The sequence below is a fragment of the Emydura macquarii genome, unplaced genomic scaffold, assembly GCF_026122565.2.
Source record: "Emydura macquarii macquarii isolate MOO-44397 ecotype Brisbane River unplaced genomic scaffold, CSIRO-AGI_Emac_v2 contig_691, whole genome shotgun sequence".
Taxonomy (NCBI): Eukaryota; Metazoa; Chordata; order Testudines; family Chelidae; genus Emydura; species Emydura macquarii.
In genome coordinates this window covers 9,027,767-9,041,163 of record NW_027130828.1, presented here as the reverse complement: position 1 = coordinate 9,041,163, position 13,397 = coordinate 9,027,767, and the positions used below count along the sequence as shown (strand labels likewise).

The window sequence follows — 13,397 nt, the reverse complement described above, 5'->3', positions numbered from 1 at the left end:
ACGCACTTAAATCCACATTTAAGCCCCTAAATACCATATTTTCAGAGCTGCTGACAATCTAAACTCACCTTTGAATGTCTTAGTCTCTGCCCAGAAGAATTTACAATATAAATAGACAATTTCATATGTACACACACACCCCACCTCTTCAAAAAAATGTCATGGGAATTAACATCATGTTTGCCAACTATCAAGCTTATCACTTTTTTTATATGTCCCATCCCTTTCCCCCACTCTGTCTTCTTGCCTATTTAGATTGTAAGCTCTTCATGGCAGCAGCCGTCTCTTACGTGTGTTTGTACAGCACCTTGTCCAAGGAGGCCCTGATCCTGACTATGTTTTCTATGTGCTACCCTAACAACAACATTGTTTCCTCTTGTCTTCAGTGTGAAGTGAGGGGGGGCATCAGCATCTCTGAAAATGAACCCACATATGCAGGTGCCCACCTACAGCTGTGCACATTTGAAAATATCAGCTTAAATGACTGATTTGTTGTAATGAGGTTATAGGATTTGTTTCTGAAATGTTAACAAGATTATCTCCATGATAATCAGCCAATCAGAGAGTTAGTCTTAATTTTAAAGTTCCAAAATAGACTGAAGCTGATGAGCTAAATTGTGATTTGTTTTCAGTTCATATTACAAGATTCTTCTCCTTGAATTTCTGCTCACTGTAACCAGTCATATATCTGCTTTTCACCATAGGTTGGTCCTCATCTCAGTACCTTTCCAGACCGTGATGCTCGTAAAAAGGCGTTCAGTATCTACCGCTCAGAAATACCCGTGAAATGTGGTCCCCTTGCCCAAGGCATTTATACAGCTGCCTGAAAGCTCCACAGAAGTAATTTACTGAGTGGCATAACATGTTAGAACATGATGTTAGCAACACAAGAGAGATTTTTATTCTAGTGCACAACTATTTTTTCAAGTTTAGAAAAGCTACAGTGATGTTGATGTAACTGAATAAATCAGTGAATTTACCATAGTTTCTGTCTTGCCATATACATTTTTTCACTTGCAGGATACACAAGCATTTTAACCAGACTTAATGTATCAAATCCATTACTGTGTTCAGGTTAATAATGCTACAGTGCATTTCCCCCTTGAATTCAGACTGGTAGCACAAAGCCATCCTTACCAGCTTGATTAAATAGCATGACTACACTGAAGATAGCACTATTTTCCTTCATAGTACATTGCACGTGAGTAACAGTCCCTGGTTTATATTTTATCATTTATATCATATTTTCCAATATGTTCTGATTGATAAATAAATCCTCCAGTAGGCCCAGCCTCAGCAAAACACCTAACATCAATGGGACTTAAGTACGTGCTTAAGTACTTTGCTGAATTGGGGCCTTAGTGCAAATTAATTCTTTACATGAAGCCAGACAATAGTGATGACATTTGTACTTGATCAACTCTTAGCTCCTTGTACCATTCAGACCTGGCCATTTTCCACACAGTTGCCAAATGACTTTACAAGCTCAACCAACTCCAATATGAGTTATGACTATTATTATTTCCTGTGCACAGTACAGTAACGCACATAGCTTCCCCGTTGCAGTAGACATTGTGCGAACACATATGAAGACCTGGACCTGTCCCAAAGAGCAGGATTTACACTAGCAAGTTAAAAAAAAAGACTACTCCCAGAGGAATGTATCACTTTAAGAAAATCCCTCTGAATAATGGTTCTGATCACTTTAATTGTTCTTCTGAAAAATTGTTAGTTGAATAATGAATTACTCCTGTGTGTTCTGCTTCTCAGAGCTATTAACATGTCTCATATTGTACCAGATATATTGAAATAGAATGTTTGAAACATTTGTTTGCATCATGCCTGTCTCATTGAGTGGCCCTATTAACTTACATACTTACATAGCCCTTATCATTGTAGTATCTTAGCGCCTCACAATCATTTAAGGGGTTTAGCCTCACAGTGCCCACGTACAATTTTAATAGAGAGCCAGGTGTGCTTGTAGCCAGCCAAGAGATCAAACTGGCGGTTCAAGAACTGGGGCCAAGCACAGGACTTCCACCTAGGAACATTAGGCTTTCCAGCCAGACCTTTTGAATCCACATGCAATAAATAGGACAAAGTCCTGCATAAATAGTGAGTATTTTGAGCCAGATATTGGGACAAACAGGCACTTTTCTTACCTTGGAGAAGGAATGACTCTATTCTGCTGGCAGCTCCCAGGGGCAAGTTAAGCCTGGTGTGTTCTGTCTGAGATTTCTGAGTGGCCTGGCCCCTAGGGGCAGCTGCTGCTTAATTACCCATTTATATAAGGGAGTGTCTGATGCACTGCTCCACCCTGAGCACACCTGAGCCCAGCTAAGCCTGGAGAGAGGTATAAAAGGCCAGTTCCTAAAACAGATGCACTATGTATTTCTTTCTCTCTCTTGTGTAGGTCTCTTAATGGAGCAAATTTGAAATAACTGGCAGGAGACTAGTAAGAAGTGATGTGCTGGGTGTAATAAGGGACTTTTTCCTATTACAGTGGGAAGAAAAAAGTCTGGTCCCTAAATGTCTTGTTTTGCTAAAAAGTGAATTGGCTTCTAACCTTAATTCTGGAGCCAAGCAACTGCACATCTAATATACCCTCGCAACAGGCTCCCACCTCTACACCAGGATTAGGGTCACATGCAACCTTCACTCCAGTAACAGAAAAATAACTTCCATGGCCATGTAGTGACCCTTCAGATCATTGGAGGGCTGGGTGCAAAGGGAAAGGACTGTGGTAATAAAAATCTCTCTCCCCAGAAGGACTTCATTAGAACAGGGCTAAAAAACTTTCTATGGCCCTAATGAATGCCCCGTGAGTGCCATGGACTTACAAAAAGTCAATGCAATGAACAGGATACTTCAACTTAGCTCCAGGGGTCTGATCCTACATGCTGAGTGCTCTCAGTTCCTATTGATGTTAATAGGATTTGGGCTGTGTCAAATGAAATTATGAAAAGAAAGGGGTTTAGGTACCTCTCCCTAATACAATACTAAGGGTCCCTACCAGCTGGAATGCTGAGGTTGTTACATGGTGGGTGCCAGATGCCAGAAACAGAATACAAGGATAAAAATGAATGGGTGAGTCAAATAAAAGGGACTGGCTGGTAGCGGACTATGGAGCCTTTCACCTCTAGAGTGCCAGCAGGGCAATTCAGGGCAAAAAGTTGCTGCAAGCTGATGGCTGTTTGGTAGGCCTGCTTGAAAGACGATTGGTGCACGTCACTCCAGGTCCTACTAGACACATATCCACATCACTTCCGTTTGAACCAGTTCATACTCTGACCCCTTTATTTTTAGTCTCTGCAGAGAGGCCAAGACCTGAATGGGCCATGGAGCCTTCCCTCCCCTTACACTGCAGGTTGTGGCACATTGGCAGGGCAGTGCAGGAGAAGCTTGCCCAGCTGCCGCCCATCCAGCACCAAATTCACTAAGAAGAAAATTAGGGTCCCCCCTTCTGTAGATCATGATGCAATGTGCTATGTAGCTGGCTTTACAAGCTGTTTTAGTCATCAGTTAATTTGCACTGCACAAAGGGGGAGTGTAGGTTAACAGACTATGCAAATGTCTCGCCTATTCACATGGTTTTTCCAGGTCTGCATCCTGTTTTTCAGATCCATTTTCCCCACCCCTTCTTTACAGGATGCTGCTTGTCCTGCAGTGACACCCACTGGTAACTCTAAGATTTTGATGATGTTTCAGGTTCCCCAGAGCTGGGCCCCCCTTGCGAACACCTCCTAGTTAATGATTCCTGCAAGCACAAAGCTGCAGGTTAACTCTAATTCCCCCTTCCCATCATATCATCTTCCCAGAACCCACTCCCCCTCTATCTGTGCTCTGCAGTCCTGCCTACCAGTTAATAAGATCTTCATTTAGTTACTAAAATGCCCTGAGTACAGCAGCAGCTGCACATCACACCTTGCTGCATTCCCTCCTCTGCATCTGCTGGAGCTACATGTCCCTTGCAGTAAATGCAGCATTTACATGTCATCATATAACTATGAATTTAGCATCATAGAGTCTACCGGGATTTTTTTTTTTAGGTTAGCCTCTCAATAATTCCAGATGTAGTTTAAAGACCTTTTAAGGCAAGAGTTACACAAGAAATAGCTGCTAATTAAAAAAAAAAAGTATCACCCATTTAAAACAGCACCAGGATGACCTGAAATCTCCTTGCACTAAATATCTGCATGCATCCACCCTAACTGACTCAGATTATTTACATTTCACAGCCCATGCCCTGTTGTAGGGGCTCTCTTTGCCAGCTCACATTCTCCCAGGAGCATGCAGGGCTGGTTCTACCACACAAAACAGGACAGTGATCACTTACAGGGCAGTAAGAGCCAAATCCTCAGAACTGATGAGTTCTTACAACTCCCGTTGAAATCAATGGGAGTTTGAGCTGTCCTGTGCCTCTGAGGACGTGGCCAAAATATATGGAGGAGTGTGATTCAGTGTCAGTTGCATAGGACATCAAAACTCCTAGCATTGGCCCTGGGTGTGTGGTATAAGCGTATGAGGACACTGCAGGAGACACAGTTCAAAGTCAGGTTTTTTGTTCTTACAGAGTACACCCCTGGTGTTTTATGAACAAAAATGCTTCGGGCACATGGGTTTTAACAGCGGTTATCTTTGTGTTGCATAAAATCACTGGACAACAAGCTTATAATAAAGACCAGATCCTACACAGGTGCTGGATCCCCCCTACTCCAGCTTCAGTCAATGGGGTGGGGGAGTATGTATCACCTCATAGGATCAGGCCCTAAATAACTAAAACCTGTAATAAGGCACTTCTTAACTAAAGGACTTGGGCCCAGATCCTCAAAGGTAACTAGGCACCAACATGCCTTTGAAAGCTTTAGTGCCTTGGACTTGATAATAGAACACACAGCCTTTCGTTTCTTGATCAGTAGTTCAACGCCACCCCAGATGAGTAGTGTCCCCAAGTTGCTGCTGGCTGCATGGTGGCATGCTGTGAAAGGAGTTGAAGGGTCTCATTCCATTTGCTCCTGGACAAGTATGTACATTACAAAAGAAACCTGCATGTTTGACACTGGAGATCCAACCGTGCATGCTACATGCAGACAAAACTCCTGCTGAAATCAGGGACCATCTGGTGTGTGCAAGGAATACAATAGTGACCTCCCGACATTCTTAACAGAATGCCCAATGAGCAAATGGGCCATGAAAACTGAACTACTTGACAGCCTCTCCCCTAGAACGGGGCCCTTTGCTCAGGTCTGAGACAGGTTTTACGCACCTGGAGGGTAACAGAGTTATAAGGAATAGCCAGCATGGATTTGTCAAGAACAAATCATGCCAAACCAACCTACTTTGAAAAGGTTACTGGCCATATTCCTGTTAGAGAGGAAGCAGTAAACATGAACTAGCATGATTTTACTAAGGCTTTTGACACAGTCCCACGTGACATTCTCATAAACAAACTAGAGAAATGTGGTCTAGATAAAATTATTATAAGGTAGGTGGACAATTGGTTGAAAGACCAAACTCAAAGCATAGTTATCTGGGGGCTCCTCCATAGCCGGAGGAGAGGGGCACATCCAGATATTTTCACTAGATATACAGTTACTTAACGTGATGATAGTCCAATTTACACCATTCCACCCTCCCCATCTATCTCCCAGTTGTTCCCAACACACTCCTCCTTCCCTTGTTACTCCCATAGACCTCAGGGCGATAACCTTAGTTGAATTCTCTTCCCACGGTATCATAGTAACTATTATACAAGTGCTGGCCCCACAAGTTGGGGATGTTACCTTCCAAGTGGACGGGTATGTTTTTGCAAGTGTGGATAAATATGGACTAGCCTCACGGTTTAACACGGAAGGCCATCGTTCTGACCAAGCATCCTTCATAACACTCAGTAACATGGTTAACTGAGCATTTTGTATGCCCACACACACCTCTCCCCAGGTTAGCCTTCTGAAACCATCCCCCACCCATGTCACAAGATCTCCTGCCCAATGAGTTAACCGCAGGTTTACCTCTGCTGCCTTCCCTCATCCTGTGGCAATTGCCGATCATTGCTGTGCTATTAATTCATCTATTTGTTTTTGAAATTTTACCTTTTGGTTTATCGATGGTTTGGTTACCCACTCACCCCCTAGATTCCATGTACCCAGTGCTGTGTTCCCAGCTTCCCACAATTCCCTTTTCCGGCGATGGTCCCAAATACGTCCCGTCACCCACCAATCAAACTGTTGTTTTAACCCTTCTTTGTATACACTACTGTTGGGATGAATTTGGTCCATTCATCCTTCTTTAGGGTGTACCATCCATGTAATAGATCAACAAGACACATTGAAAAGCGCTGACTACACCCGCTCCCACAATGGCTCCCACACGTTTGCTCGTTGGGGATTAGATAGGACCAGATAGGTGCCCCTCCATTTGGGAACCAGGAATGGATGGTGCTGTCCTGGAATCCGGTACATCACTCGATCTCCCACTGTGGGTAGATCGTGCTCTCCAGGCAGGTCATACCACGCTTTGACCTTTGCTGCTCCTTGCTCATCTTGCCAGGCCACTGCCTGCTGTACTTGTCTCACATGGTCAATTAGGGTTAAAATCCCCTCTTGCGTTAGGGTGTGTGCTGACCTCCCCAGGTACTGGGGTAAGTAGGTTTTCCCACCATTCTATGGACCTTCCCATGAGAGCCTCGTATGGAGAGAATCCCGTGCCCTTTGATTCCTGGGCCTTTATTCTCATTAAGACAAAGGGCAGTAACTGAGACCAGTTGCCCCGCCCCCAATCTCCACCCCCTTTCTCAGTTCACTTTTGATAGTACGGTTCATGCATTCCACCTGCCCAGCAGCGGTTGGGTGATAAGAAATTTGGAACAATTGTGTGATTCCAGTGAGGGCTGAGAGCTCCCCCAACAGGTCTGACCAGAACGCAGCTCCTTGGTCCGAGACAATCACCTTCGGGACCCCGCAATGAGTGAATACCTCATTTACCAATTTTTCAGCAGTTACCTGGGCAGTTTGATGCCTTGTGGGGAACGCCTCCACCCACCTGCTGAAAGCATCTACCACCACTACCATGAATCGATTTCCCCTTTGACCTGGTGGTAGGGCTCCTGTGTAGTCAATTTGTATTCTTTCCCAAGGTCCCATTGGGGCTTGCCTCATTAAATCTTCCCTTAGCGCCTTGTGAAGTGGATTCTCTAAACAACGTTCCAAGTCTGACTTTAAGTCGGCTGCCTTTCCTGGCCACCAGCACAACCTTTTCAAAGTTCCCAATGCCTCTTCAAACCCAGGGTGTCCCCCTGCCAAGCTCCCGTGCACCCAACCTAAGAAATCCCCCGGCACAGCATTACTGGCCCCTCGGTTGTTAAGACACACCAAATACCTTCCCTTAGTTCCACTTTTGGCACATGGTTGTCCCCGAGTTTTGTGATGCCTTTCAGTCTTGGGCCAGATTCCTGCAATTCCCGAATTCGCCCTCCCTGATCTGTGTCCACCCCACTTCTTGTTAACACTGCTACAAGCACATGGGGGTGCCTCTGTTACAGCCCGCTTTGCCTCTGCATCAGCCAGGTGATTCCCTTTGCCTAAGGGCCCTGCCTTCTTGTGTGCCTTTACCTTTACCACATGGATTTGTGTAAAACGGTGACTGAGCTCCTCCACCCGTTTCCACCAGCTAGCATGCTTGACTGCGGAGCGGTCTGTTGCCCTGAAGTGATTATCTGCCCACCATCTCAGCATCAGTGCGGCCCCACGAAATACATAATCTGACTCCACCACCACCCAGCATTCTGGCTCAAACTGGGGATCTACTTCATTTAAAACTGTCCGCAAGGCTGCCAGGTCTGCCTCCTGAGCTGACCTTGCTTCTAGTGAGAAACCCATGGCGCTGACTGGCTCAGTTCCTCACTCCAACAACAGCTAAGCCTGCAGTTTTTGTACCCCCTCCCCCACCCCCCGATACATACAACTTCCATCCAAAAACCAGACCAGTGTTCCTTCCTTTACCTGACTGTGGTTAGCCGCCCCAACACCTGGTGTTGGGTTTTACCTGGGCTGGCTTCACATTGGTGTGGGGTACCGGCCAGGTGTAATCTGCCTACCCAGACTACAGATTCCTTCAATACTTCCGCTTTAATGTTTTCAGCTTGTAAAGCCAGCAACCATTTTGCAATATGCTGCTTCATTCACTTGTCCCTGTAAAATAGTATGCATGTTTAACAGCCGGAGGGGGTCATGATGGGACCAGACTACTACCATCGGCATACCTGTGAGGTATTTGAATTTCCCCACCCCCCAGTAGGTACAGAACAGCACCTTCTCACACCTCACATACTTAAGCTCCAAGGCACTCAAAAGTCGGGAGGCAAAGGCCACAGGTTGGTCCTCTGCCCCATACACCTGTGTTAAAGCACACCCAATGGTGGTGTCAGATACCAAGGGGCACAGGTAAAAGGGTTGCTCCCCATCCAGGGATGCCAGTACTGGGGCGCTGGCCAGGTGCTCCTTTAGTACCCTCACTGCCTCAGTACACTCTTCCGACCACTCCCAAGCTGAGGCTCAGGTTCGGCCGGACATAGGCCGGGCTATTTCTGCCTAATTGGCCACAAAATCCCTGCAAAATCCAGCCAGGCCTAGAAAACTTTGCAAGCTTTTAACATCAGTGGGCAGCGGCAGCGACTGGGTTAATTGCACCCGTCCCTTAGCAATCTCCCTTCCTGCCTGGAACAACTCCACCCCTAGGTAGATCACCCTTGTCTGTCCCATTTGAGCCTTTTTCCCCCATCAACTTTTAACCCCGCTTTCGCCAAAGCCTGCAGAACTTGCTCAGTTACTTCCCTGTCTTCCTCCTCTGTCCCAACATTAGCAACAGGTCGTCTACATATTGTATGAACCTTGCTGAATCCACCCCCTCCAGAGCTTGTTTCATGTATCTGTGGAAGACTGAAGGGGAATCCGAGTCACGGCACCAAGATGTTAGGACTCCCCAAGTCCTTTCCGTTCTTAGTTCACTGACAGAAGCAGAAGTCCAGAGTCCAGCAGCAGGCAATACGACCGGTGTATTGGGATCTTTTCAAGCAAGCATCCATTAGGACCCCCCGTCCTTTACACCAATAAATCTTCCCCTCTACTTCCTGTTTTACCTCAGTTTTTATAATGTATCTTAACCAATCATTTCTCTAACAATATTACAAGATGATTATTTAACCAATCCTAATGTATTGTAACATAATTCTTTAACCACTTATATTCCACCACCTTAACTGATCAAACTTAATTATGCAACAGACAGAAACAATCAAAGAACCAGACAGAAATCATTCAAATAGATAATAGAGAATTGGGTACCATAAAGACAAAACACTAAGGAGTGTAGATTTTACAGCCATAACTATTGATAAGGAGTTCTTTTGCCAGACAGAATGCTAGCAAACCAAGTTCTCTTTAAACATTATAGGATCTTTTCTTTATCTGGAGGTGTTAGACTGGATCACTGTCTTAACAGCCTGGTATTAAATGTTATGTTGGAATGTGCATATGTGGCTGTACGCTTCCCAGCTTATGACCTTCACTCCTGCATCTGAGCCAAAGTACAAGGCCTCAGACTGTCGCATTGAGAGAAGGCCTGTGGTTTTGATTCTTTGTTTTATACCCCTATAACCAGCTACATCATAAGGATATATTTACAAAACATGGGCTTTTACAGGCAGGCCTCAATATCTATATTCTATATACTAACAGTGCTGAGTTATCTCAACATCTGCTGATGGCAAAGGAAAATGAAGACAGTCTACACCCAGTAAGAGGTGCTCAGTACTTCATGGGATTACATCCTTAAACTACCCTTCTATATGGCAAAGCTGACTGAAGTCCACCTACCTCACAAAGGAGGGGCTGAGTGCCACACTAATTGGTTGGAAAGTGCTTTGAGATCCTCAGATGGAAGAGACACTAGAAGGGCAAAGTATATTATATTTATTATATTATTCTTCCATCTGCTGTTCAGTCCTTCTAAATATATTTCACAGCATTAGTTCCCCCAGTGCCAGATTCAGCTAGAAGGTAGAGCCAGTGAAAAGTCCAGATCCTACAAAAACTTAAGCACATGCCCATAGTGATTAGTTTTATTGAAATCAAAATCCTAATTAACTAATACTCAATTGAAGTCAATAGGACTACTGACATGGGCCAAGTTAGGCAGGTGCTTAAATCGTTGGGAGACTAAATCTGGCATAACATTACATTCACTCTTCATGTATATTAATTCACTAATAACAACATTTATTTATTATGTATTTATTTATTTATGATATAGCAGCCTGGAGATCCAGCAACAGACTAGAACCCCTTTGTGCTTGCTCAGTCCATTCCCCACATAACTTATTTACCGAGAGTACAATTTATCATAAATGACTGTTTAGGGGAAGGTAAAGGAAGAGGTCAACAAACCCAGACATAAATCTAATCCATTAATTAAAAACCTTAGACACAACTTGCTCCAAACTGCTTAAAAATCAACTCTCTTAATTCCAGTGAGACTGCAGAATATCCGTTTTCCTAGTGTACTGTTTAAAAACTCTGGAAAGGATGAAAATAAATCTGCATGTAGTAATTTCCTCCCACAGTGCAATGAAAGGTATATGACAGATTATGCCGGATTTTGAAAGACTCCTGTCTTGCATTACCATGGAACCTTACCAGAGCATTTTAATGTTGGTATTTTACCAGTAAATACAACGTGAAAAAGTGAGACCCGAATGTCACAATTTTCCGTACAATTAATTTCCTTCCCCCCCTACACTGTGCATTAATATGTTGGTATTAATTAATGATACGTTGTTGTTGTTATTATTAGTATCAACATTAGATTTAGAGCCATTGGAGAATTGCTTTATCATGTGCCCTGTCACATCTGAAAAGAAAATTACCTACTGCATTGTCCTGACACCTAAACTGAAGCAAAACCAAAACTGTCTTGCCTCCTAAATGCTGTTGGGAAGAACTGGCTGGAGCCGCGCTGTTCTCTGTCTAAAGGGGAACCCAGCGAGTGGGAAATAATCAGAAGAAGGTGAAAATGGCAAATCACTGGAAGGGTCCGACTCGGTTTTCATTTCATTCACCCTTCGTGGTTTGTCTAAAGAATTAAGAAACGAGGCGATAACGATTTTTCTAATCAAACCGATCAAGGTAAGGTGATTACTAAATAAAAATACAAAGAGAATCTGTCCAACCCGATTCTGTCCAGGAGAGGCTGAACTCCTGCCTACACACTGAGCACAGACATTAGGCGGCAGTGGAGTGGGAGGGATGTGATATCAGCTAATAATATCTGATTACCCGGGCCTAGCCAGAGCTTTTATAACCCACCTTCGTCTATTTCATCCCAGTTTAAAATTCGGAAAAATGTGACCAAATTGTTCTTATTTATTTACACGGTTTCAAACGCCGCTTCCTCGGGGAAGGTTGAACTCGGCAGAGACTTCCCCAAACTTGGGCTCTGCGCCGTGTTAAAAAGGCGAAGGACGCCAAACACCCCCCCCGTCCCTCACTGCCCTTCACAGCCCGCAGGAGGAACTGCACGGTCCCAGACCTGCATCACCCCAAACTCCCCCGGCAGAGAGATGCGGGCAATGCTCCAGGGGGCTGCAGTTAGCAGGGGTTGAGCCAGGCGCCTGATGAAGTCAAGTGGAGCCTTTGCCTTGACTTCTCTGGGCTTTGGATCAGGCCCGTTGATCTCTGGGTGGGCGAAAGAGGGCTTTTAAAAAAAAAAACCAACTTCGGATGTACGGTGAGGGTTGAAACGTGTCACATGGAGCCCTGAGAAACGCCGCCGCCTATGTCTGACCCGGGCTTTGGGCGATGCGGCGTCGCTCTGGTTAGAAGGATGCAAAGGGAGCAGGAGCCGCCACTGGAAACATCGCCTGTGCGCGGGGAGCAGTAAAACTCCCCAACTTTCTGTTAAACGGGGCGGGGGGGGGGATAAATGAAGCCGATGAACCACAAGATTTGCTTGGCTAACTTCGGGGGAGCGCGTACCTTGCCCAGGTCGGCGTGCAGCGCCTGGCCCGGAGGGAGGCAAGGTGGCTAGCATCAGAGCGGGGGGGTGGGAGGGGAATAATACGAAGCGAGAACAGGTAAGTCTCTACACTCCCGGAGCCTGTGGGCAGAGGAATCTCGAGGGCCCGGTCACGGCTAAAGGCAGCCGGTAGCGAGCCCCAGACCAGGCTGGAGGAGCCGGGGGGGGAAGGAAGGGTTGGGGCGGACCCTGCGGGAGAACGGGTCCGTTTCAGAGGTGGCCCGAACGGGTGGGGCTCGGACTCGGCGTGGTGCTAACCCGGGTCAAGGGGGGCCGAGCGCGGCGGAAGAGCTTGAACCGGAGCTCCAAGGGGAAAGGACCGCCCGCAGGGAACGGACGAGCGAAGACTCGCCCCTGGATCTGTGGCGGTGTTCTTGTAAGCGGAGGAGCAGGAAAACCTTTAACCTGGAGCCGGGCCGCGTGTGTGGAGGGGAGAACTCGGCTCCCAGCCCGACCCGCACCGCTCGGGGCAGCTCCTGGACCTGCGGCAGGGCGGGGTCGCCCCTTCCCGGACAGCTGGCAGCCGCGCGGGGTCCCCCCGGGGGGGTATGTCTGCAGTCCCGCAGCTCGGGGCTTTGCCCGCTTCCAAGCTGCCGGCCGAGGGGATCCTGGGCAGAGGGACAAGCTCCAGCCGCCGGGACGGAAGGAGAAGAGGAAAAGAAACAAACAAACAAAATGAGAGAGAGAAAAAGGTTTTCGAAATAACCAAACTTCGCACCCACAGACGCAGGCAGTGCCCGGCCTTCCTGGGAAGGGCCCCGCTCCCCGCTCCCCGCTCGGCCTGCCACAGCCGGCTGGGGTGAAAGGCCGGTCAGAATCCACACCCACTGCCACGTGGGAGCGGCGGGGTGCATGGACAGACCGACAGATTGGTCCGCAAACCTTTCAACGGTGTAGACCCGGTCAAAGCACTGGGGAACTCGCCCCGCTGTATTGCCGGGGAGTCACCGGAACGAAGTACAATTCGGTTCCAGTGCGGATTCTTCGCCCCGTTAAACTACAGGCAGCGACGTGCAGATCTTAGGAACTCTGTAGGGTTTGTTTTTTTTAAGAGCTCCACAATGTAAGACAAGATCCGTTCGTTCCTCTGGGAGCACTAGGAAGGGAAACGGCTCCAGAAAAGGGGGGAGGGACTCGCCTTTAGCGTTCACCCCGAAACGCTCCCACTAACCCTTTATTTCCTCTGCATTTCTGGGAGAGTTTGGGCGGCTGAAACGGAGCAGCTTCGCCTCCCCCGAACTGAGAGACCGGGAAAGGAGAGACAGAGAGCGGGCCAGCGCTCGGCCAGGGAGATGGTTTCTAGGCGTTTAACGAGAACGGGGGTTTGT

The 13,397-nt window shown here is 46.7% G+C and overlaps 1 protein-coding gene across 1 annotated transcript in view; it reads left to right on the top strand.

Annotated features, from left to right (window-relative positions):
• CFAP77 (cilia and flagella associated protein 77) overlaps window positions 1-1,817 on the top strand; it is a 91,642-nt gene extending 89,825 nt beyond the window's left edge. The window contains exon 6 of the mRNA XM_067541614.1: window positions 705-1,817. Coding sequence (XP_067397715.1) covers window positions 705-827 — 123 coding nt within the window. The 3' untranslated portion in view covers window positions 828-1,817. The remainder of the gene's footprint in view (window positions 1-704) is intronic.
• Window positions 1,818-13,397: the final 11,580 nt, after the last annotated feature.